Source organism: Mirounga angustirostris, unplaced genomic scaffold (genome assembly GCF_029215605.1).
Source record: "Mirounga angustirostris isolate CCGP_5_RB_7025 unplaced genomic scaffold, mMirAng1.0.hap1 SCAF_6, whole genome shotgun sequence".
Lineage (NCBI taxonomy): Eukaryota > Metazoa > Chordata > Mammalia > Carnivora > Phocidae > Mirounga > Mirounga angustirostris.
Window position 1 is genome coordinate 149638925 of NW_026991714.1, and position 24055 is coordinate 149662979.

General features: G+C 42.1%; 1 protein-coding gene across 6 annotated transcripts in view; it reads left to right on the forward strand.

Annotated features, from left to right (window-relative positions):
- DOCK1 (dedicator of cytokinesis 1) overlaps positions 1-24055 on the forward strand; it is a 489580-nt gene that overhangs the window by 285610 nt on the left and 179915 nt on the right. For all 6 annotated transcript variants that reach the window (XM_064595456.1, XM_054508462.2, XM_054508463.2 and 3 more), the window contains one exon: positions 19309-19410. In XM_064595456.1, the coding sequence (XP_064451526.1) occupies positions 19309-19410 (102 nt within the window). The remainder of the gene's footprint in view (positions 1-19308; positions 19411-24055) is intronic.

Here is a 24055-nt window from a genome sequence, read left to right on the forward strand (position 1 = left end):
ACTGCGTGCTGATCCATACAGAGGCAGCTTGCCCAGGAAACCCTCCAGAAAGTTGTGTCTGGGTCCCATCCTCGCTGCCTGGGCCCCACGGGGGCGGAAAGGCTCACTTTGTTTCTCATCTGCTGGGCAGTGACCAGCACAGTGCACTGGGCGTGAGGTTCTCTCAAATGCAAGCAAAGCCCTTTGGCAGAATGAGGCTTTCCGCTTCCTCGTTTTTCCTGGATTACATGCCTGAATTGTGATGGCTGGGTGGGCATCAGCACCCGCCTTTTGGTCTTAGCCTTTGCGGGATGTTTTGATGGAGGCTTATCGTGATCCGATGTGGCTGAGCCCCGAGGGGAAGCTTTGCCTCGGAGAGAAACCACAGGCCGCCCTTGGACGCTGGAGCAGAACCTCGTTACTGCCTAGTGAATAGACTCGCAGACTGTACTTTTGTCTTACAACAGAGCCTCATGCTTTTGCTCTACGTACAGAATTGCACAAATTCTCCAGCATATCGGATTGTCGTTATTAATGCGATTTCCATTCAGTGAGCAGGCAGTTTTCTCTAAAACTCATCGGGTGATTCTTTTTTCCTGGGCAGGCTTTAATTTGCTTTGAAAACGATAAAATGGGTAAGAGCATGCACTTGAGAGGAAGGAGAACACCTGGGAATACCTGTAGCTCCAAGGTAGATTCTAGCATTCAGGTGCCCTCCTGGCAAACCCCAGCATGCAGATGTGTTGAAAACATGAATTCAGTGCAACTCTAGAAGCACCGTTATCTCAGAACATGCATTTTGAGTTCATTGTAAAAATTGCTTTGGTACATGAATTTCTTTAGAATGGTACCCATTAGCTATCTGTTTAGGGATCTTTTTTTTTTTCTTTAAGATTTTATTTATTTGACAGAGAGAGAGAGCACAAGCAGGGGGAGCGGCAGGCAGAGGGAGAAGCAGACTCCACGCTGAGCACGGAGCCCGACTACGTGGGGCTTGATCCCAGGACTCTGGGATCATGACCTAAGCTGAAGGCAGACGCTTAAGCAACTGAGCCACCCCAGGCGCCCTGGTTTAAATCTTTAAACGGATTGGAAAAGCTGTGGGTAACTTCGTCAGAAGTCATTTTCCTATCCACTGGTAGAATTGGTCTCTCCTTATTTCAAGTCATGACCTTTGCGGGATGGAACAATTTTACCTTGTACTTGTTTGTATTAGGCCTTGTCCTTTTCTCTGACTTTAAACATTATTTTTTGAAAATGACAACCGAATGCATACACGGATTCTTTGTTCTTTTCTAGAGACAAGAGGGGTCTGTTGGTAGCCAAAGATCCCTACCCTTGTGGAGTTTTTTGTTTTTGTTTTTTTAAAGATTTTATTTATTTGACAGAGAGAGATACAGCGAGAGAGGGAACACAAGCAGAGGGAGTTGGGGAGGGAGAAGCAGGCTTCCCGCTGAGCAGGGAGCCCGATGCGGGGCTCGATCCCAGGACTCTGGGACCACGACCGAAGGCAGATGCTCAACGACTGAGCCACCCCGGCGCCCCTGGAGTTTATATTCTAACGAGGAGAGTTGATAGACAATGATGATAGTAAGTGGATCATATAAGGTTCCTGAAATAGACAGGGTATGGGGATCAGGTGTGCTGACGCGGAGCTGGGCTACAACTTCTAAGTTGTTCTAAGGCTTAGCTCCTAGAAAAGGAGGCCCTGAAGCCAAGCTCTGAGGAAGGGGAGGGAGGGCATCAGGAGCATTCTTCAGAGGGCAGGGGCAGGCAGTGTGTACAGGGGGAGGGCGCTAGGGAAGGTTCTAGGACCCCGTGGAAGTGTGTTTTGAGCAGTGAGGGAGCTTGCTGGTGCTGCCATATCAAAATAAGGCAGAGTGGGTGGCCTACCCTCTAGAAATTCATTTCCCCACCTTTCTGGAGGAAATCCAGAACTCCTGGATCAAGGCTTTGGGCAGGGGTGCTTTCTTCCAATGGCTCCCTCCTTTTCTTCTTTATATGTCTCCTCCTCTGCATGGCTTTGTGCATCTTCTCTCCTTATAATGATATATTGGATTAGCCGCCGGCCCTATGACTTCATTTAACCTTAAGTACCTCTTTTAAGGCCCTCTCTCCAAATACAGTCATGTTCTGAGGTGCTGAGGGTTAGGACTTCAACATATGAATTTGGGAGGGGCCCCAATTCAGCCTGCAAAACAGCTGGAGTTGGGCAGGGGTGGAGTGACTCAGGGACAGTCTCGGAGGCCCATACCTTCGTCCACATTAATACTGCAGTTTTGCTTTTTATGTGTGGTAACGGTTTTATCCCAAATAATGGTGACTGCCTTACCAGAATTTGCCTGTAGTTGCATTTGAGGTTTGTGATTCTCTCCAACAAATGCCTCCTATTGACTGTGCTTTTTAATTGATCAACCTAGATTTCTGCTTTTTGCCTCTTCCTGACACCTAAACAGTTGATTTAAATTCAAAACAAGTGGGCCTCATTATCCTGTATGCTTTTTGTTTATTTTTTTTAAAGATTTTATTTATTTATTTGACAGAGAGAGACACAGTGAGAGAAGGAACACAAGCAGGGGGAGTGGGGGAGGGAGAAGCAGGCTTCCCGTCGAGCAGGGAGCCTGATCCCAGGATCCTGGGATCGTGACCTGAGCCGAAGGCAGACGCTTAAGGACTGAGCCACCCAGGCGCCCTGCTTTTTGTTCAGACAGGAACTAGGAGCATTCTATTTTGCAAACTTTTAACTGTGTAGCCAGATAGTTTGTGAAAAACATACTCAATTTTGAAAACAAGTAGTGATTCTGGAAAATAATTAAAATTAGTCATTACAGTACCACTTTATGGATTTACCTTCCACTACATGCTGCTGTTAAGATCTTGCCTAAGCAAGATTAGTAAAAAATAAAGAAATCTTGACGGAGCATCTGTTGGAAAGTGACTTCCAATTTGCATCTTCTCTATGTGACTTGTGATTAGAGTGTTGGGTTCAGGTAATGGAAAGCCAATTTGATTTGTGACGCTTTCTTTTTAAATTTTATGTGCTTGGCAAATAACTGCAATGCCCATGATTGTCATAAGGTAAAAACATTAATCTTAAAAATACATGACTTTTGTTCAAGATTAATCTCGATAAACCATTATTTTGTACTCCCTAATTTAAAATCATGATGGTCACGATCAAAGCTAAGTAATTTGGTAATTATAAAATGCGGCTCTAAATTTTAATCAGATTGATGGAATGGCTTCTTCTAGTATTCTCATTATGTGTATGTGGAAATAAATAGGAAATATGAAAAATATTTACTTAACTCTGGGTAATTGCTATATATTTTAATTGATATTTCCTTGACTGTTTTCACCAAGAGGACATCCAAGAGGGTTCTTTTGTTTTGTTTTTGCAAAATTTGTTATGAAGACGCCTGCAGTGTGTGCTTATCAAGTGCGTGACGTCACCTTACTCCAGGTACCAGAGAGTCTCCGTTATTAACATGCTTGTTTACCTCCACTCTGGCAAGTGAAGCTAATGTTTCAATTTCACTGCCAGTAGGCTCCCTGTGAACGCACTCTGTCCAGCAGAATGTGAGCTTCGTGCAGCCCCAGAATGGACTGCACATACAGCAGGCCTCTGGGAATGCCTGTTAAATGAATTAATTAATAAAGTGGCTCCATTACCCTCCTGGGAAATGAGATTTGTGAAAAGTGTTGCTGTTCTAAGTTTTGTTTTATTATAGCTTGTCCTTACATATTTATATTTCCTAGGAAGTCCCATTTTTACCCATTAGTAAGAATTTACAAGCTTACCTATGTGCTTTTTTGGATGCTTTATTTTTTTTTAATTGTTTTTATTTAAATTCAATTAACATTTCGTGCATTATTAGTTTCAGAGATAGAGTTCAGTGATTCATCAGTTGCATATAACATCCAGTGCTCATTACATCATGTGCCCTCCTTAATGCCCCATCACCCACGTACCCCATCCCTCTACCCGCCCTCCCCTCCAGCAGCTCTCAGTTTGTTTCCTATGATTAAGAGTCTCTTATGGTTTGTCTCCGTCTCTGATTACTCCTTGTTTTATTTTCCCCTCCCTTCCCCTATGCTTAATTTTATTGCTGATCCATTCACTCTTCAATGGTCAAACTTTTCCACTGTAGTAATACCATAACCGTATTTGTTTAGCCTCACATGGTTTTTTTTGTTTTTTTTTTAAAGATTTTATTTATTTATTTGACAGAGAGAGAGATAGCTAGAGCAGGAACACAAGCAGGGGGAGTGGGAGAGGGAGAGGCAGGCTTCCTGCCGAGCAGGGAGCCCGATGTGGGACTCGATCCCAGGACCCCAGGATCATGACCTGAGCCGAAGGCAGACGCTTAACGACTGAGCCACCCAGGCGCCTGTAGCCTCACATGTTTTGTTACAGGTGATCTCTTAAGTTAGGAATACTTCTTAACATGATACACAGGGTCTGTCTTCAGCTAATATCCAAGAGACGAGATCTTAAATATTCCCACCATATAAAAGAAGTGGTAATTATGGACCTGATTGAGGAGTCCCTAATGGTATGGTGGTAATTGTATTGCAAAAAGTGTATAATATAGGGGTGCCTGGGTGGCTCAGTTGTTAAGAGTCTGCCTTCGGCTCAGGTCATGATCCCAGGGTCCTGGGATCGAGCCCCGCATCAGACTCCATGCTTGCCGGGAAGCCTGCTTCTCCCTCTCCCACGACCCCTGCTTGTGTTCCCTCTCTCGCTGTGTCTGTCTCTGTCAAATGAATAAAATCTTTAAAAAATAAAAAAAAGTGTGTAATATATCAAATCAACTCATCGTGCACCTTAAACTTATACCATGTTATATGTCTGTTACACCTCAAAAGAAAAATAGAAATAAAGAATCAGACCCTAAAAGCATGCCGACTAAAATCTCTAAGAAAACAGAGACACCAGCGGTTATTAGTACAACTTGACATTGTCTTGGTGATGATGGGCTGTGTCATAAGTCTAGAAATTTGAATAAGAAAACAGAAGCACAGCAATGACAAAGGACAGCACAAAATTATTGACAGATACTTGATTTCTTTAGAGCCCCCCTCCCCCATAACAAAAACTGTTGGGAATAATAACCGAATTCTGTAAATTCAGTCACAAAATATACACATTAAATTCGGTCACTTCCCAAATATACAAATAAAGAGAAAATTTAAAAGGTTTTTGAAAAAGCGCCCCTCCCAGTAGGAGCGACAGTAATAAGAGCTGTTTATGATCAGTATGATGAAAACTGCAAAATACTCTTGAATGGCATAAAAATAGACTCGAACAAATGGACACACATTATATTTGCGGAAATGAGAAGGCTGACACCCTAAGCCTCCTCAATTAATTAAAAAATTCTGTGGAATCTCAATTTAAATTCCATTGGGACCTGTTTCAAACTCAATCATGTGGTTGTAACATTCATGTGCAAGAATAAATTGGCATGGCTACTCCAGAATGATGTGAAAAACATGAGTAATGATGTGGGGCTTGCACCACCGAATAACAAAGCCATTTGCAAGTGACAATAATTAAAGTGTGATCCCGCTTTTATTAAAAGTAGTCTGTTTCTCTATGTGTAAGAGCAAGAAAGAATCCGCTATAATATCAGGATTTGTTACATATCATTTACAGGGAATTTTATGATGATCCAATTTTCCTCTTTGCATATATTTTCAAGGTAATACAGTAACATCCATACTGTCTAGTTCTGCATTTTGACAGATATGTACAGTTGCATCATCAAGACCAAGTGCAAGGGGCGCCTGGGTGGCTCAGTCGTTAAGCATCTGCCTTCGGCTCGGGTCATGATCCCAGAGTCCTGGGATCGAGCCCCGCATCGGGCTCCCTGCTCAGCGGAGAGCCTGCTTCTCCCTCTTCCGCTTCCCCTGCTTGTGTTCCCTCTCTCGCTGTGTCTCTCTCTGTCAAATAAATAAATAAAATATTAAAAAAAAAAAAGACCAAGTGCAAGACTTAAGAGCATTTCCATTCTCCTCCAAAAGTCCCTGCTGCCCCTCTGGGGCCCTTCTTCTCCCACTGTCACTATCATGCTCAGTACTATTCTATCCTATGAATGTACCACAATTTGTTTACTCACCTACTGATAGGAGATGTGTTGGATATCTCCCTGTGTGGAATTATGAGTAGAACTGTCTATAAATATTTGTGTAGAGGTCTTTGTATGGACCTGTGTTTTCATTTCTCTTGGGTAAATACCTAAAAGCAGGATGGTTGTGTCATTTCATCAGGTAAGTATGTGATTAATGATAAGAAACTGCCGAAGTGTTTTCTAGAATGGCTGTATCATTTTGCCTTCAGACCACAATACAGGAGAATTTCAGTTCCTCTGCATCTTCCTGCTTTTTTTTTTTTCAGCCATTCTAATAGGTGTGTCGTGGTATCTCCTTGTGGTTTTAATTTGCATTTTCCTATTGACTAGTGACACTGAATGCGTTTTCTTGTGTGTCTTGGCCATTTGTATCTCTTTTTAGGTGAAGTATCCATGTAAATGTTTTTTTGACAGTTTTTTGATGGGTTGTTTTTATTATTGAGTTTTTCAGAGTTTTTATATATTCTGGGTACAAGCTTTCTGTCGGGTATGCATTTTGCAAATATCTTCTCCAATTCCACAGCCTGCCTTTTTACTCTCTTTGCAAAATCTTTCAAAGAGCAAACGTCTTTAATTTGACAAAGTCCGATTCTTTTTTTTCTTTTGTCTTATGCTTTTTGTATCCTAAGAAAGATTTGCCTAACCCAAGCTCATGAAGGTTTTCTCCTGTGTGTTCCTGTAGAAGTTTTGTTATTTTAACTTTTGCATTTAGGTGTATGATCTGTTTTGAGTTGATTTTTGTATATGGTGTAGGATATGGATCGGCCGTCCTTCCCTCCCTTTCCTTCCTGTCTCAATGTACCTTTTGGAAATACCGCTTTTTGAAAATACTTTGCTTTCTCATTGAGTTTCCTTGGCACTTGTTTTGAGACTCGGTGAGCCCGATATGTGGTCAGTTCGTTTCACTGATGTGCTCTTTCACCAGTAAAGCTGCCCCTTTGGTATCTGTAGTTTTATAATAAGTCTTAACTCTGGTAGTGTCCTACTTGGTTCAGTGTTTCTTTGGCTGTTTCATGTCATTTGTTTTTCTGTATGAAGTTTAGAATTAGGTCGTTGATTTCTACAGTAAACACCCGTTTGTAACTAGATAATTGGCGGCAGCTAAACTATGTTGATTCTTCTAAACCATGAATATATCTCTTCAGTTTTTTCTGGGTCTTTGATGCTGTCTCGAATGTTTTGTGAGTTTTAGTATATAAACTCAGTGGCTTTAAAATAATCTTCTGTGTATGTTTCTGTATTTTATTCCTCATCACCAGCACCCGTCACCGCCCCCATGAGAGCCATTACTCGTTACATAGCCAACCAGCTGTGCTAATAATTTTACGTATATGACCAATTTAAACCTTTCAAGAAGCCCGGATTTTTAAATCATTGTTGCCATTGTACAGATGTGTAAACTGAAGCTCAGAAAGGTGAAATAGCCTGTTCTGCTTTGCACGGCATTCTTGATCTCAGGTGGTTATTCCAAAATGTCTGCCTCTGAAACATTGACTCCTAAACTACTTTTTTTTTTTTTAAGATTTTATTTATTTATTTATTTGGCAGAGAGAGACACAGCGAGAGAGGGAACACAAGCAGGGGGAGCGGGAGAGGGAGAAGCAGGCTTCCCGCGGAGCAGGGAGTCCAATGTGGGGCTCGATCCCAGGACCGTGGGATCATGACCTGAGCTGAGGGCAGACGCTTAATGACTGAGCCACCCAGGTGCCCCCTAAACTACTTTTTGATGACACAGCTGTATAACTTTTATCACAAAGAGAACAATATTGTAAAATATCGGAAGGAGTCTGAGTGATATGAAGATCCCTATTTGGTAGGGAAACAGGATATTTCTGCTCTTCCCTTTTGCTTTCACTGTGGACTGTTTTGTTAAGGGGAGAATACATATGTTCAGTGCATGCTCCAATCAGCCATCCCTACATTTGAGAAGAATGCATATGGTGGAGCTTTATATATGCAAAAGCAGTACACCCCCATTTAGTTATACTTCAGCTCCTCATTTTCCTGAGTGAATATTCCTGAATTTGGGTTGCTTAAAGCTCTTCACTTCTCCTATCTCCCCTCCCCAAGCATATCTTAAAATAGCTAAATCATTGCTTGTGTTCCTGTTATTATATTGAGTAATAGTTCCTGTGATTGGAAAAGAAATGCTTCCTTCTTAGAATTCCCTTGTCAGTCTGTAATAACCCTCTTTTCTAATATTTGTGACATTGTGTCTTAATTGTTGTCATGTGTGTCTTCTCCACTAGACTGGGTAGACTCTGTATTCCCTCAGCTTTTTATTTTGAAATTTTTTCTTAGATAAAGAAATTTGAAAAAAAATATTATAGTAAAAATAGTAGTCTCATTAACTAGACCCACCCTTTATGGACATTTTGCCCAAATGCATTATCTCTGCCCTTCCTCCATTGTGTTGTATATTGTGTAATGTAAACCTGTTTTTTACTAGACCAAAAGTTCACCACAGATGACAGGACTCATCATCCTTAATTGTTTCGTGTATCTTCTAAGAGTAACTCTGCTACATAGTCAATAAGATTATGACATCTATAAAAATTAACCATGATCCCCTAATATATCATACATGACCCAAATGAAATTTCCTCATTGATTCTTTTGAAGGCCTAAGCCAGTTGTCTTGCCAAATGTCCCATTTCTGGATCTGTGCATTTCGTCATGAGCAAAGGTTTTTGGCACAAAACACTACCTAGGTGATAATGTGTCCTTAGCATGCCATCATACTAGGAGGCACAGAAGAATCTGTGGGCAGGATACAGTACTTTCAAATTGAGCAAATATCTTCCTTTCCAATGACCTTGACCTGCTGGTTTCAGTACCCATGGGAGACCCTGGCTGGAATCAACCAGTCCTTTTGGGGTCGAAAGTGGCGATCTTTGAATTCTTCCATTCTTCTATCTAAAATCTTCTATCCATCTATGTTTTTTAGTCTTCTATAAGGAAGCGCTTTGCCTTTGCTTCTCATCCCCTGACTCCCCTCACTTGTGTATTGGTCTATCAGTGTAGATTCATGTTTTTAAAATTTAATGTTTATAATCCTTCTCTCTTACTATTCTTTTTGAAACTCAGTCCCTGATTGTCTCACTTGTGGCCAAGGGAGCCTCCTCAAGCATCCTTCTGTGTCCTTTTGACTTGGTTCCACTGGTGTGGAAGAGGGTTGTTTCTCTGGCCCCATGTGTGCTGATCTGGGCAGGGCTCTTTTTAGTCCCCTCTGACCTCCCCCCAGGAGCCCCATGCTGCCAACACATGCTCACTCTTTAATGTTCATTAACTGTTGCACTTGTTAATACCCTGCACCACTTTGAATCTTCCCATCATTTTGGCCTTATTCCTTCAATTTCTTCTGGTATATTCTAAGTATCCTCATTTCCTGAGACTCTCGGGAACCTTTGATTTCCTCAGGGCTGTGGTGAGGTGGAGACGGGTCAGCATGGAGCCCCAATGGGATGTGTTCTCCTTTACATACCTGCTAGACAGGTACATTGCTCTGCAAAATTCCTCTTGGGTACCCCAGGATTCTGTCACACGTCCCCACAGCAGGAGACTTTGAAAATAAACATCAAGGGCCTTTAGCTTCAATATCCCTTGGGGGGCATACAGATTCATAAGTGGATAAGCTATGAGTGCTGTATCATGATGTATAGTATTTGAGTATATATCTGCTTATGTATAAATAGGTATTTCCTTAGAAATGATATTGTTATAATTAAGATTGTCTGTTTCTATTATATAATAATCTCATATTTCCAAATACATTTTGTCTCCTTATGATTCATGAACTTAATTTTTTTAACACTTGGTATGTGACATAGTTTCCTCTTTACCCACACATCCAACCAATATAAATAATATTGAAGATAATATCCTTATGATTCATGAAGAGGAATTTCATTTTATCCAAGAAAGTTTCAACTGTAATCTGTAACTAGGATGGTGATAGTGTCCTTTATGGACAGAAGTCAATTAAAAAAAATATGTAGGAATATTGATCCTCCCTTCAATGGTAAAATTTTATTATGACTGAATTATTGTTTCTACTACGTGTGTATAAAGATGCTATATATAATGGGAGAAGATTTGGAAAATCCTAAGCTCTCTAAGGCTTTAATATTACCTGATTTGCCGAGTTCGTGAAAATAAATACAAATTTTCTGCTTTACTCTCTGACTTGTGTTAGCAACAAATGGATTATGTTAAGAAGTTGTATACAAAGTATGTATTCCTCGTTGTATCCTAAAGTATAATTGTATATGTAAAATTTTATTGTAATTTATTTTTATCCTGTGTAACAAATATGAATATTTATGTGTTTAATTTATTGCATTGAATAAGTAGCAGATAATTGTTACGGGTAGCTTAAGATCCAGATAGTCCCTTTCGGTATATTTGGACTATAAATGTTTTCCTATAATTACTGCTGCTGTAAAATTGAAATTGATTTTGTTTTTAAAATTAGATTTCTTTCCTTATAGTGTCTGTGATAATATGAAATACCAGTACTCTATGAACTCAGCCAGACACTCAATTTAAATTTAAGATACAGGTGTAATTTTGTTGCTAGGAGTTGTAAAAAGCTAATAGGTAACATTAGCGTAGTCTCTCAACCGTATTATTTTTAATTTTGTGTAGTTCCTTTTTACAAACTTTCCTCACTTTATGGTCCTTGATAAATAAGGAATTGCAATATTTTGGAAGCTAAATGAATAAAAAGACCCCCATACATTGGATAAAGGCTTCGTGGGACTGAATTGATCTTGAAATGAGAAAAGGAACATAACACAGTCCTCAGTTTTACCATGGATTGTATTCCTGGGAAAATGGACTAAGTTCAAATGATGTGAGTGAATACTCATTTTTCTGAGAACCTTCATTTTAAAATAGTACCTGATTCAGTCTTTCAGTTATATCTTATGCTTCATCAAATACTCAGTTAACAACACATGAAATACCTTTACACAAGTACAGCAATGACATGTGCCTTCTGATGTATTTTGCATGGTGCACTTTTCCTTTCTTTCATTTTACAGCATTGTTCCACCTGCATTTTCAATGTTCATTTCTTCTCTGTAGTTCCCCTCCAGTTCTAAAAGGCTTAAGATGTTTCATATGACATGGAAACACATAAGTGAGGAAATCAAAGCAAAGGGGAAGAACTGTCATCCGTCTATTTAAAAAAAAATCTAAGGAGAAAGAACAACTTTACAAGGATTATAGAATTTGAAAATGTTTTTCCAAGTATGTTACTATTATTTTACATCTAAGTAGTATACTTCCTGGATTGATCAGGGCAAATAGTTTACTTGTCCTGAGAATTAGCTGTTCCCCACCCCATCCTCTCTGTTAGCAATTCCCAATGCACTATGCAGCTTTTCACTTTCCTTTCCTCTTTAATGTTTTAGAATCGTTGTTTTATCCCTAGTATTGTGAAATCTCATGACGATGAGTCTTGGTCATGCTGGACACTCAGTGCATGCCATTTGAGAAAAATTATATCATTTAATTATTTTCTATTTTTAAAAAGTTTTTGACAGCTTTATGGAGATATAATTCACATACTCTAAAATTCATCTATTTAAAGTGAACAATTGAAGTGTTTAGTATAATCACAGAGTTGTTTACTACCATAATCAATTTTAGAATATTGTCATCATACCCACAAGAAATCTGTACCCATGAGCAGTCACTCCCCATTTACCCCCAACCTTCAGCTCTTGCCAATCACTAATTACTTTCTGCCTTTATAGGTTTGCCTATTCTGGATATTTTCTAGCAATGGAATCATGCAGTTTGGGGTTATCGGTGATTGGCTTGTCAATTTGTACAAAGTTGCTGGCTAGGATTTTGATAGGGATTGCATGGAATCTGTACACTAGTTTGGGGGATACCGCCATCATAGCAATATTAAGTCTTCCAATCCATGAACACGGGGTATATTTCCATTAAATTTTTTTTTTTTTTTTTTAAGATTTTGTAAGTAGAGTTATTTTCTGAATTTAATTTTTGGATTGTTCATTGCTAGGGTATAGAAAAGCAATTGATTTTTGTATTTTGATCTTGTATCCTGCAATGAGCTGAACTCATTTATTCTAATAGTTTTTATGTGGATATCCTTATCATTTTATAAACACAGCTTTTGTCTCTCCATTTTCTGTGTTCTTTCTTTCTGGAATCCCTGCCTATCAGATATTGAATGTTTTTTGTTGTTGTTTTTGTTTTTAGATTTTATTTATTTATTTGAGAGAAAGAGAAAAAGAGAGAGAAAGCGGGGGGAGGAGCAGAGGGAGAGGGGCATCAGACTCTGTGTGCTGAGTGCGCAGCCCCAGGCAGGGCTCAACCCCATGACCCCAAGATCACATGACCTAAGCCCACATCAAGAGTTGGACACTCAACTGATCAAGCCACCTGTGTGCCCCAGATATTGAGTTTCTTGAATGGATTCTCTGATGTTCTTACTCTGTGCTTACGTGCGCGCGCATGTGTGTGTGTCTTTTTGTTCCACGCTCTGGAGGATTTTGTGAGTTTTACCTCCCCACACTTCTTTTTTTTTTTTTATGATTTTATTTATTTATTTGGCAGAGAGAGATACAGTGAGAGAGGGAACACAAGCAGGGGCAGAGGGAGAGGGAGAGGGAGAAGCAGGCTTCCTGCTGAGCAGGGAGCCCGATGCAGGGCTTGATCCCAGGACCCCGGGATCATGACCCGAGCTGAAGGCAGACGCTTAATGACTGAGCCACCCAGGTGCCCACCTCCCCACACTTCTATTAAAATGTTTATTTCTATCATAGTTTGAATATTCCAGAATCCTTTCTTGGTCTTTGTTCCTTTTTTATAACATTATGTTCTTGTTTTATGAATATAATCTATCTAATCTATCTATAATAATTATTATAGATCTTTGAATTCTCTAATACATCCCCAGTTTTTTTCCTTCCTCTTGGTCTGTTTTTGCTTGTTCGTTTTGGTTTCTCTTACTCATGCTTGATTGACTTTACTCAGGAGGCTGTGCAGTCTCGATCAGACTATCTGTTTCCCATGTGTGTACAGAGCTTAGAGGTGCAGCAAGCCTGGATGGGCTGAACCTCTGTGGGCAGACAGTGCATAGGCTTGTTCCAGTTTGATGTGGGGCTAAGACTGGTGGAAGGGGTTAAACATCCTTGCTGATATGCTGGGACCTGGGCAGAACAGAGAGTGGAGTTTTTGGTTGCTTATCACTAGATACTTTGAGCCAGGTGGCTCCTTCCCCTCTTTCTCTTCTGCTTTGTCAGGCACCCCCCCCGCCTCGCCAACAATAAACATGTGGTCCCCTGCCTGGGAGTGAGTGGGAGCATCCCCTCCGTGGACATGCTGGGAGTGGGCAGATAGGCCACATGTTAAACACATCAGTGCTCTTGATTTCCACCTCACAATGTAGCCTTGCTTTCTGAGTCTTCCTAGGGTTCTGTGCCTGGAATCAGCAGGTTCCAGTTAGATGATCCCTGCCTTCCTGCGTCCGGGGCGCTCCATAACCATTCGTGACTCCTTTGTCGGCTTCCAGAATTCTCTTGTCTTTAGTTGTGTCTCTCCTCATTCCCTTTGTCCTTAAGCGTTTGTGAATTAAACGGTGTTCTTTATTGTCAGCTTAATGTGAGGAAACAGAGGTGAAAGCATGTTTTGGATTATTCTTAATTCTTCATGCAGAAGCCCTGAAGTAATATTTTCACAAACATCATGTCTATAGAGTCTTCGGAGGAATCTTTGGGCCAGGGAACATTTTGAGGTATTCCTGGTGTTAACGTTTTGGACTCTCTATTTTCCTTTTTTAAATTTCCTCATAGCAAATAGAACCCTTACACTTCTCACTTGTGGCTTTCTCTTTTTGAAAACAGAAAGCCTTCAAGAGCCCTAGAGCTTTCACCTTCCCTGTACCAAGAACTCATCCATCCAAGTCTTGCCTACCTTTGAAATGGTGAACGCCGCTCTCAGTTACTTCCCTTTCCATACATTCTGTGCTCATAATGTTGCTTTACAGTATTGGTTCTTTGGCTTGAATGACCCCCCAAATGAAAATCAGTTCGGAATTTGCCATGCCATCCATCTTCCCACCTTTACCACGATTCTTGCCCAGTGCCCCTGAGCAGTATATCATGCCTGTCGCTGGAGGGTTCCCTTTTCTTTCCTCTTCAGTGATGATTATGAGGTTTGTCTTCATCACCATATTTGGAACTTCAACATCTAAATGAGTTTCTCTTCAAAGTACTTACCTCGGTGAGAACGTGTTCAAAATCTTCAACAAGTCATCCCTGGAAGTCATGAAGTGTAATCCCAGATTTAAGTGGAATTCTCCCATCATTCAGACCTGGAGCCTGCCCTCCACGCTTGCTGCTCCTGGGTCACTGTTCACAGCTCCCCCGGCTTCTGTAATTTGGAGCTGCTCCCAAGTCCCTTGCCATTTAGAACACTTCGAAGGGAGTTAAAATTTCTGCCTGTGCCATGAGTCCCGGAGAGAAGAGCTGTGCTGCATGCAAAGTGTGAGCTCCAGGGTCCTATCTTCATCTCACTGATGGAACCACCACGAGCAAGTTCATACCCCACCTTCAAGTCACATGGCTAAGTCTGTCTTTATTACATAGAGGAGGTGCACACCCTCACAACTCCTCGACACCAGGCATTAGAACCCTTGGGATTGCTCTTTCTAATTCATGCACTCACCTTTAGCCCTTACACTAGGCAAAGCGGACAAAGATACTGTTTAAAGAGTAGGTAGGTCTCGTCCTCAATTCCCATTCTCCCATATCTTTTCTTTTTAAAAATCTTTTGCGTCTATATCCTGCAGTGACATCTTAGATTCATTTGCCTCCTGCAAGATGTCCCCTCTTCCACCAGCTGTGTTTCATTCTGCCTGTTGTTGGTTCTACCCGTCTCTCATTCTGCCTACTCCCTCTCCTACCTGTCCACCTGCCTAGTACCCTGGGAGCCCAAGCAGCTTTAACACTTGAACACTGAGGGTGGTTCTAGGAGTTTCAGAGGCAAAAGCAGCCCAGGGCTTGAGGAGCAATGCAGAGCAGTAACCACATCTGCCTGGACAGGGTGGTCCATGGATGCGATTTTTGACGAGAGGGGAGCCGGAAACACAGAACTCAGGGACAGGGAGAGTTGGTCCCTGCTGCCAGATGACATCCTTTTTCTCTCAGGCCCATCTTCTAAAATATTAATATATTTTTAGTTTATAAAAATAATCTAGTTTTGTCCTCGAACCCCTGATGACTGTGTTTTTTCTTCTTTCTTTTCCTTGTTCCTTCTTTATGTTTATTTTCTTTTTTCTGCTATATCCTTTATATTGCTGAACTATGGATATGTAATTATCTCCATGTTTGTTCCTCAAGCATTTTCTCATGTTATTAAAATAGTTCAGATTTGCGTAGTTAATGTTTAATGTTTTAGTGGTTGCATAATATTTCATGATCACACTCTGGGAGGGTTGCCTGATGTAGCAAACAGCAATACAGGGGACCTGGTTCAACCTGAGCTTCAGCTAAACGATAAATGGATGCGTTCGTGTATGGATGTCCCATGTAATATTTTCCATTGCAATATTTGGGACATATTTTTGTTGTTGTTCATCTGAGATTCTGATTGAACTGGGCATCCTGTATTTTATCCCGCAATCCTATAAAACGTCGTATTCTTTAACACAGTCGCTTATTGTTCAACACAATGCAGATGTTTTCAGCAATGCGACGGACATCTTTAGGCATAAAATTTCATATTTTGAATTAACTTCCTTAGGTGGATTGTTACCCACAGAATTACCAAGGAGATGAGTATTTTTTCCAAGACTTTTCAAAGCTATTGCCAAATTGCTTTTTAAAAAGGTTATAGCAATTTATGCTCCCACCAGCAGCGTGTAAGAGTGCTCATCCCCTGTCCCCTTGCTAACATTATCCTCACTTAAATACTCCTTTGCTATTTTGGCAGGCAAATAGTGACACACCATTTTCGTCTGTGATTACTAATGAAGTTCGCATTTTTTTGTTTATTAGGCATTTTGTGTCCTGATTTTTAAGTTTCCTGCAACTGTATCCTGACTTCTCTGCCCCTGCTTTGCATTGCTTTGAACTCTGAGGAATATGATGTTTATTTATTTCCTTGTTTTTCCTCTGGCACTATGCTCAGCCTGGTCCCCATGCTCAGGATTCAGGACAAGTTCTGCACAGTTACCACCAGCCTACCTGCCAACCCACCCATTGTTCAAAAGCAAAAGCTTCCTAGGACTTCTAGAAGCATTTCAAATAAATCCGTTAAAAAGCATAGCAGAGTAATTTTCTTTAGAGCCTGCAGAATGAAAGTTTTCACAGTTCTCCCCCATTGCTGCTTCTTGTGTATGGACTGGGTTCAAATACAGCTTCTGTAATGACCCACTGTGTCCGCCCCCAGAACCAGAACCACCCCCCCCAGTGTGCTGTACAGAGGAGTTCTGCTCGGTTCGTGGGAGCAATAAAGCTTCATGGTCACCGCATCGCTTCCCTCTGGAAATACGGGCACCCCATGCATGGGGCTCCATTCCAAAGGGAAGGGGGAGCATTGCTATGGATTTCAACAGGCATGTTACCCCATTCCTATTGGGGTTCAAAGCTTCAGTGTAGTAAAGAGTAGTAAAATAGCAAGATTTGCTTCCTCTAAGAAAGAAAGTCTCAACAGCACACATGTTCTTGAACATTTCTGTAGGTGAAGTGAATAGCGCATTTGCACTCCCTGGCCTTTTGACCTCTAACTCAAGGTGGTGCCCTGCCTCTGTCTCCTTCCCTGGGAGTCCTCCTGATTAGTCCTCATCATTGTAAAATAAGAGGCCGCTGGCTTGCCTTCTCTGTGACCTTCTCATCCCACGCGATGTCTTCCCGATTGGCCATTTGCATGGTCCCGGGACTGGCTTTGTGGAGATAGCTACGTTCTCCTGAATTCTTCATTTTCTGCATCATGCCAGCTAGCCCAGCCTTGTTGCATGAAGTTTGCAGCATTATGTGGCAATCTGCTCCCTAAATTGAGTATCTCCATATCACCTTGTTTGAGTATCTGCCCCGATTCCTGTTGGGCTGCATTTTCTCATCCGTGCCACTCAGCGCTCCCGCTCTTGGCATTCTCAAACCTGCTCTGGGGTCTTGCTTTTCTTTCTTTCGACGTGATATTTAAGCACCTAAATATACTGCATCTAGTTACACATAGCCAGCTTTGGGATTTTTGGCGATTCTAATGTGGAAGCCCCCATTTTTAAACTGTTCTGACCTGCTGAAAATTAACTTGAGCCACTGCCAGGTGTGTCTTGGCCGATACAGGCCTCTTCTTGCTCCAGAAAACTCCTGCTCTCCTGAGGAGCCCCGGCCACAGAAGGCTACCTCAGGGAGGGGACTGGGGCGCCATCTGTGGTGCCCTTTTCTCAACTTCCTGCAACTTTCTCTGAAGCCTGCAGGCAATGAGTCTCCACCTCCCGTTGGCCATCAGCAGGGGCCTCAGATTTCTCAGAAAAAAGAATTAAAATGCACATCTGGACAAGGGGAAAGACATTAGCTCAGCTACTAGGCGCCCACCTTGCAGCCCTGCGTTCACTCCCAGTTTTTGTGGCTTACTCATTGAGGGGAAGCACTCAGCCTCTGCCTCATGGCCTGTAAAATGGGACAAGAAGAGAATCAGTGGTGGGGTTGAATGGGGCCTCAGCACTGCACTCCACGCATGGTGGTCGATCAACATGTAGTATTACGAAGACCCTCATCCGAAAGCTTGCATCTCATCAAGAGTAGAGATACAAAGGCAGCTTCTTCTGAGCTCCTGGGGATGCCAGATATTTACATGTTTCAGAAGTTCATATTCATAGACATTGTACCATTTTACAAATCATTCCTCCAGCGGAAAAACAGCATTCTTTAACTCTTCCTCCGAATACCAACTTGGAATCCAAATCTGGGCAATTATCATCATTCACAAATAATCTACATTTCTGTGCAGGCGGAACGTACCATATTGTCATTCTTGTATTTGCTCAATCTGCATAATGCGCCCTTTGAGGACTCACTTGGAAGCACACAGCTATACTAGAGAAATCAAATGGATTGGGAGAAATATTGGACTGTGACATTTTGCTGTCGAGTGTGTGTTCCAGATTAATGCAGAGGCCGTGGAGGTATCAAATACACTGCTTGAAAGAGTGGGGTCCATAACCGTATGCGATTTGGGCACACACTGAAGAGGGTAAAATTGGGGATGTGTCTGAATGTATGTCTCATCCTGTAATTGGACTGGACTTGTACTGATTTAATGGGAGAAAATATATGTCCCGTGTTTCTTAAAATGTCATCAATTTAGGGGAAAATACAGAAAAGCAAGGATGGCTTTTAAGATGTCCTTCACAGAAGGGATAAATTGAGGACAGTGGCAACAGGACCACTTGACTCTCCGCCCACCCAGCAAGCTCACTCCCCCTTCAGTGCGCGGGAGCGCACACACACCTGCGTGGACACCTGCCCGTGCATACCCCCAGCTGCACACATCCTGGCTGCCTCTTCATTAGCTGCTTTGGCCTGTTGTTTTTTCCATGTCTTGATTCTGTTGGTTGGTTTCTGTTTTCCCTCCTCCTCTTCTTTTTCTCCCTGCTCTGTCTGCTAGAGAAACCCTTCTCTCGCCCACTTTACATTCTGATGAGCCTGCATGCCTCCTCACATTCTTCTTGTGGAAAAGAATTGGACCATAACTCATTGTGGAATCGGTGGTGATTGCCTCCAAATTGGCCAAGGGGGACACGGGCAGATTTTGAGAAATAAAAGGCCTCTCTTTGCCACGGCCCAAGAAGAAGGGTTGCAGACACATTTCGCCTGGTAATAAGAACAGCAACTTTCCATGGAGCACAAAGCAAGAGTGTCAGTGGTTTCAATCCTGTCTTTAATTTTTGCGTATTTAATGCAAAAATACTTAGAGCTTGTTTTTTTCAGCCTAGACAACCATGTGTCAGGAAGCATTTAACACAGTTAGAGAGAAGGAGGTATAGCAAAGCCTAAGATCGTGAGGTCGGGAGGACCGGTCCTCTTATGCTGGCCAACCAGCCCGGGGCCCAGAATCCTTGGCCCTTTCCACGACAGACTGTTAGTTGATACCAATGTTGCCTGAGTGGTGTTCTCTCCCCATCTAATTGTTTCTTTTGATTCCTCTACAGGGAAACTTTGTGGCTTGTATGACAGCTATTTTACGACAAATGGAAGATTATCATTACGCCCATTTGATCAAGACTTTCGGAAAAATGAGGACTGATGTTGTGGTGAGTGTAAGACGTTACACTTTTTCATAGTGTAGCCCTTTTCATATGACCCTTTTCATATAACCGTGTTTAGGGGCCAGCATTTTAGGCAAAACACTGGTGTTGGTATTTCCATTTTAAGTATGATTTTGAATGGGGATTTGGCTCCAATTGGTTTGAGAAACCACATGGCAAGGGAAGCCATGTTTCTAAGAAGATGAGGGTCCCGACACATGGACTTATTCCCAACGCTGAACTGGGCAGTGACTCAGCGTGTCAGCCAAGAAAGAGCTTCCTTACGCTCTGGGATCGCTGGAGGTGTGGAGACCCTACCCATGGAGTGTCTTCTAGTAACTCCTGTTCACTTATTGATTGGCTTCTCAATAGCAGAAGCCAGAGAGTCTTTTCAGCTTTAAATTATACTCTAGTATTAATTAGCTCTAATCATGGGAGCTCATCAGCATTTCTCCAAATAATTCTCCAGTCATCCTCAGTACAACTATGATACAGCTTAATTAGGAGAAGCATAATAGAGGGGAAGTTAGTGCTTAGGAACCACCTGCCTAACGACCTGAAATCCCATGGCCAGACGGCAGATGTCGTCCGTAAAGCTGTTGACCTAAAGTCTGGGGTCTAGTAACACAGATTTCATTTCTGAGACCCTTAGATTCCTATAGGATCCAGCAAATGCTACTAGTGTTTCCAGAACAACATTGGTGACACTTTACATCATTATATCTACCTTACTAAGGGAGGGGAAGAAGAATGCATTTAATGATTATTTTCCAAAGGATTATTTCTAATAAAAGGTATCCTTATTAATTGTTGCCACTCTGAGCGTGTGTGTGTGTGTGTGTGTGTATGTGTATTTAAATTTCTAAGGAGACAAAAATGGGTCTACCCTTAATATCATAGCAGTTTTCCTTAAATTTCTAAGGAGACAAAAATGGGTCTACACCTTAATATCATAGCAGTTTTTCTTAAATGAAAGTGAAGGAACAAGAATGTATATGTGTTTGTGTCTCTGGGTGTTCAGTTCTTTTCAAAAATCTGGACTTGCAGCTTAAAGGAGGGGTTGCTCAGGTATATGATCTGCATTACACTGTATCCTATCATTCCTCAGCTGTTACAGCGCAGTGAAATCACATTTGATACGTGGAACGTTGCATGCAACCAATGAAATCTTAACTCTATCCCTCAGCCCTGTTTGGGTCAGTGGAAGGGGAGTTGTAGCTGAACTTTTATGAACAATTTCCTAGATGGCATTCCAGGCTGAATAATACAGTTTTCAGAATGAGAAGCATTACCCATCCTGAATACTTAGGGCTCCAATTAATCATTTACTCTTTATCAGAATAGTCCTATGATCCAAATCCACACGTGCACACCGTGAAAAATATTTCATCTGAACTATTAAGAGGTCCCGTTGGTAGGGAAGCTTTAGTGCCTTATGAAACGTGGTTCTACAGCATGATTTTTAAAAATGACTATAATTTGCTGAATTCCAAGTGTGTGCCCTCTCTCCTTGCTTGGCACAGATGATCAGATACTTACTCCATGTTGTGGTCCTGATTTCCCGAGGGATTTTTTCTTTAGACACAGCAGTTCAGAAGATCAGTTATTTGTAGACGATTTGATCTCCATTATAAAATGGCATTTGTGGTTTGGATATCATGAGTTCACATTGCAAGGATTGTAGACCTTTTTCATTGTTGTTAATCTGTCAGAACCTTTGTAAAATGTGTTCCTATCCATTAACTGTACATAGAAAGTATTTGACTATTTTTCTACTCTGACAAGCACTCGCAAAAATGAGAGATCATTTTGTGTTAAATAATTGAAAGTTAGTTAGTACTGCGATATGAAAATGGCCCAGCCCATTTTCTCGGGACTACGTCCTTGTAACAAGCGCTGTTTCAGGTTTTCAAATTCAGCGCTTGTTTGGTTGGATGAGCGATTCCCATAGAAAACTGCAGTTACTGTCAATGCCAAAGTCATACGCCTCAGTGCTGTTACTTTTACAGTCTCTCAAATGGCCCCTTGGACCCCGGGCCAGGGAGAGGAGGGAGCACAGCGTAAGGCAGAATGATCCAAAAAAGAAAAAGAATGGACATGTATGGTTCCAGACTCTCAGGACAGAGCGCGCCTCAGGGTGACCTGCTGCATCCTCAGTGGGAGGAGGAGCCTTGTGCTGAACACGTCTATTTCTTGTGACCATTTCCTTGTAAATGAAGCCACAGCGAAGGTACTGTCCCTGGATGATGAGTCTGGGGAGCGCAGAATCCTTTCTCAGTGAAGTCACTCAGTAATTACTTACTGAGCATCAGCTTTATCGTCGCACAATGGAGGACGCAGTGGGCAAAGCAGACAGGCCTGCTCTTGTGACCCTGTAGTCTGGTGGAGAACATCACAGTTAATCAGGGAGTCCTTCCAACCAACCCCCACTGCCCGTGTTGCAAAGGAATGGTCCTCATAAAGTAGCCAGACTGGACTGAGTCAGCTGGTGAGAAAGCCTTTGCGGAGGAAAGGGTTGTGGGATATCGAGGAATAGAAGGAAGAGCCATGCAGGTAGGAGGTGGGGTGTCATGGACAGGTGGCTGTGCAGGGGGTGGGGGGTTGGAGGGGCAGTGAGAGGACCAAGGATGGGATGAGCCTGGACGGGGCCGTCACACCACACAGGACCCCGTACGCCATGCTGAGAAACTGTGTTCTTCGCTTGTTCGTTTTCAGCTTTTTACACCATTTGTTTGCTCCTCCTTGTTTTAAAATGATTTTTTCAAGCATTTGTTTTTTTGAATGAACTTTTTGAGATAACTGTGGTCACATGTGGCTGTACAAAGTAATATCATATCCAGTTTCCCCAGGGGAAACGTCTTGCGGAACTCTAGCGCTGGATCCAAACCGAATGCTGACATCGCTATGGTCCATGGATCTCATGTGCATTCCCCCAATTTTACTTGTACTCCTTCCCCTATTTGTCATGAAAAACTTCAACTGTACAGAGAACCTGAAAGAACAGTACGCTGGAAACTACGATTCCTGCCACCCAAATCCACCAATTGCGAGCACTTCGGCATACCTGCCTCCTCTGTATCTCTCTTTTTCACTCACTGTGCAGCCAAATCCCCTAAATGTGTGAGAAACATGCCTCTCCCTTAGTGGTTCAGCAAACCTCTCTCAAGAATTAAGACCTTCCCCAATGGCCTCATTGCCTTTCCAGAACATAACACACATAATCATCCACACTCAGATTTTTCTCCATTCTTCCCAGTCTTTCTTGTCTTTCATGAGGGTCTTCCTCAAATCAGGATCCAGTCCAGATTCCCTCATTGCGTTTGGTTGTGTCTCCACAACCAAATCTGTTTTTTCTAGGACAAGTCCCTCACCCTGTCTTGTCTTTCTTCGTGCTGCTTTGTAATGGCTTTCGGCGTGTTCCTCTATTCCTCCATATGTCCTACAAACTGGAAGCTTGGCCTAATGTTCAAGCTCATCCTTTTGTCAGGAGAGCTTCAGAGCTGGTGTTAAGTGCTCCCTGTTTTGCCCACTGGGAGGGTGGGAATGCTGAGCTGACAGTTTGGTAGCTTGTTTGAGAGTGGCTACCAGCCTGATCTCCCCATTGTGAAGATACGTACCCCTTCACAATTGTCATGTGATCTTTGGCTCATGCTTTGGTATCCACAAAACGTTGGCCAGTGTCCAATCCCCTGACCATTCTTCATCTGATGGCTTTAGTATCTATTGAGGGTCCTTGTCTGAAACACTTTCTCCTTTGGCATAGCAGGATTTCCTTCAGATCATCGGGACACTTTGTCTTTAATCTACGAACATTGGGAAGCCCCTGGGGTTGTGGGTTAAATGGGAGGTTGTGAAGTGTTGGTGCCTTGGCCAGATTTGCAGTTTGAAAAGGCATTCTGGGTCAAGGGTGGGGGTCAAAAGGGACAAGAGTGGACATGGGCAGACAGGCCAGGATTCCCCTCAACAGTCCAGGTGAGAGAGGATGACCATTTATTTAGGTGGATGGGGATGGACAGAAGCAGATGGATTCACGACAAGAAGATTGTGCCTATGGATTGATGGCTATTGTTAGAGCTGCCCACTTATTATATGGGGCATCTTGTGAATAATCAAACTGAAAAATACAGCAGGAATGGAATGGCGCTGAAAGAGGAAATTTTCACAGAAGATCTTTTATTAGTCCTCTGTGTCCCCTTGTTGACTTGGAGATACCAGTGTAATAGTCTGCTGAGTCTCATCGACCGTGGTGAGGACCATCTCCATGGCTAGTAAATTATGCAGACGGACAAGGACGCCTTACAAAACCTCATCCTGCACAATATGCAGCGTTTTGTCTGATCAGCAAAGTACCAAAATTTAACAGCTGAGCCATACTAATGAAGTATGGGACTGTGTTTCCTAGAAAAAAAAAAAAATAAGGGAGTTGGGAAAATATGCTTCTCTTCCAGAATAATAAAACCCAGACCCTGTATCTCAATTATTAGGCTTTGAGGAGTGATCAGCAAGAAAGGCAGCAATTTCATGCAAATAGAGATGTGGCTAAATTATGGCACTCAGCCGGCCAAATATGCAACCTGGTCATTAAAATGTGAAACTCTTGACAAAGTGGGAAAACTTAAGTGGAGAAATATGAATTGCAGTTATTAGCCTT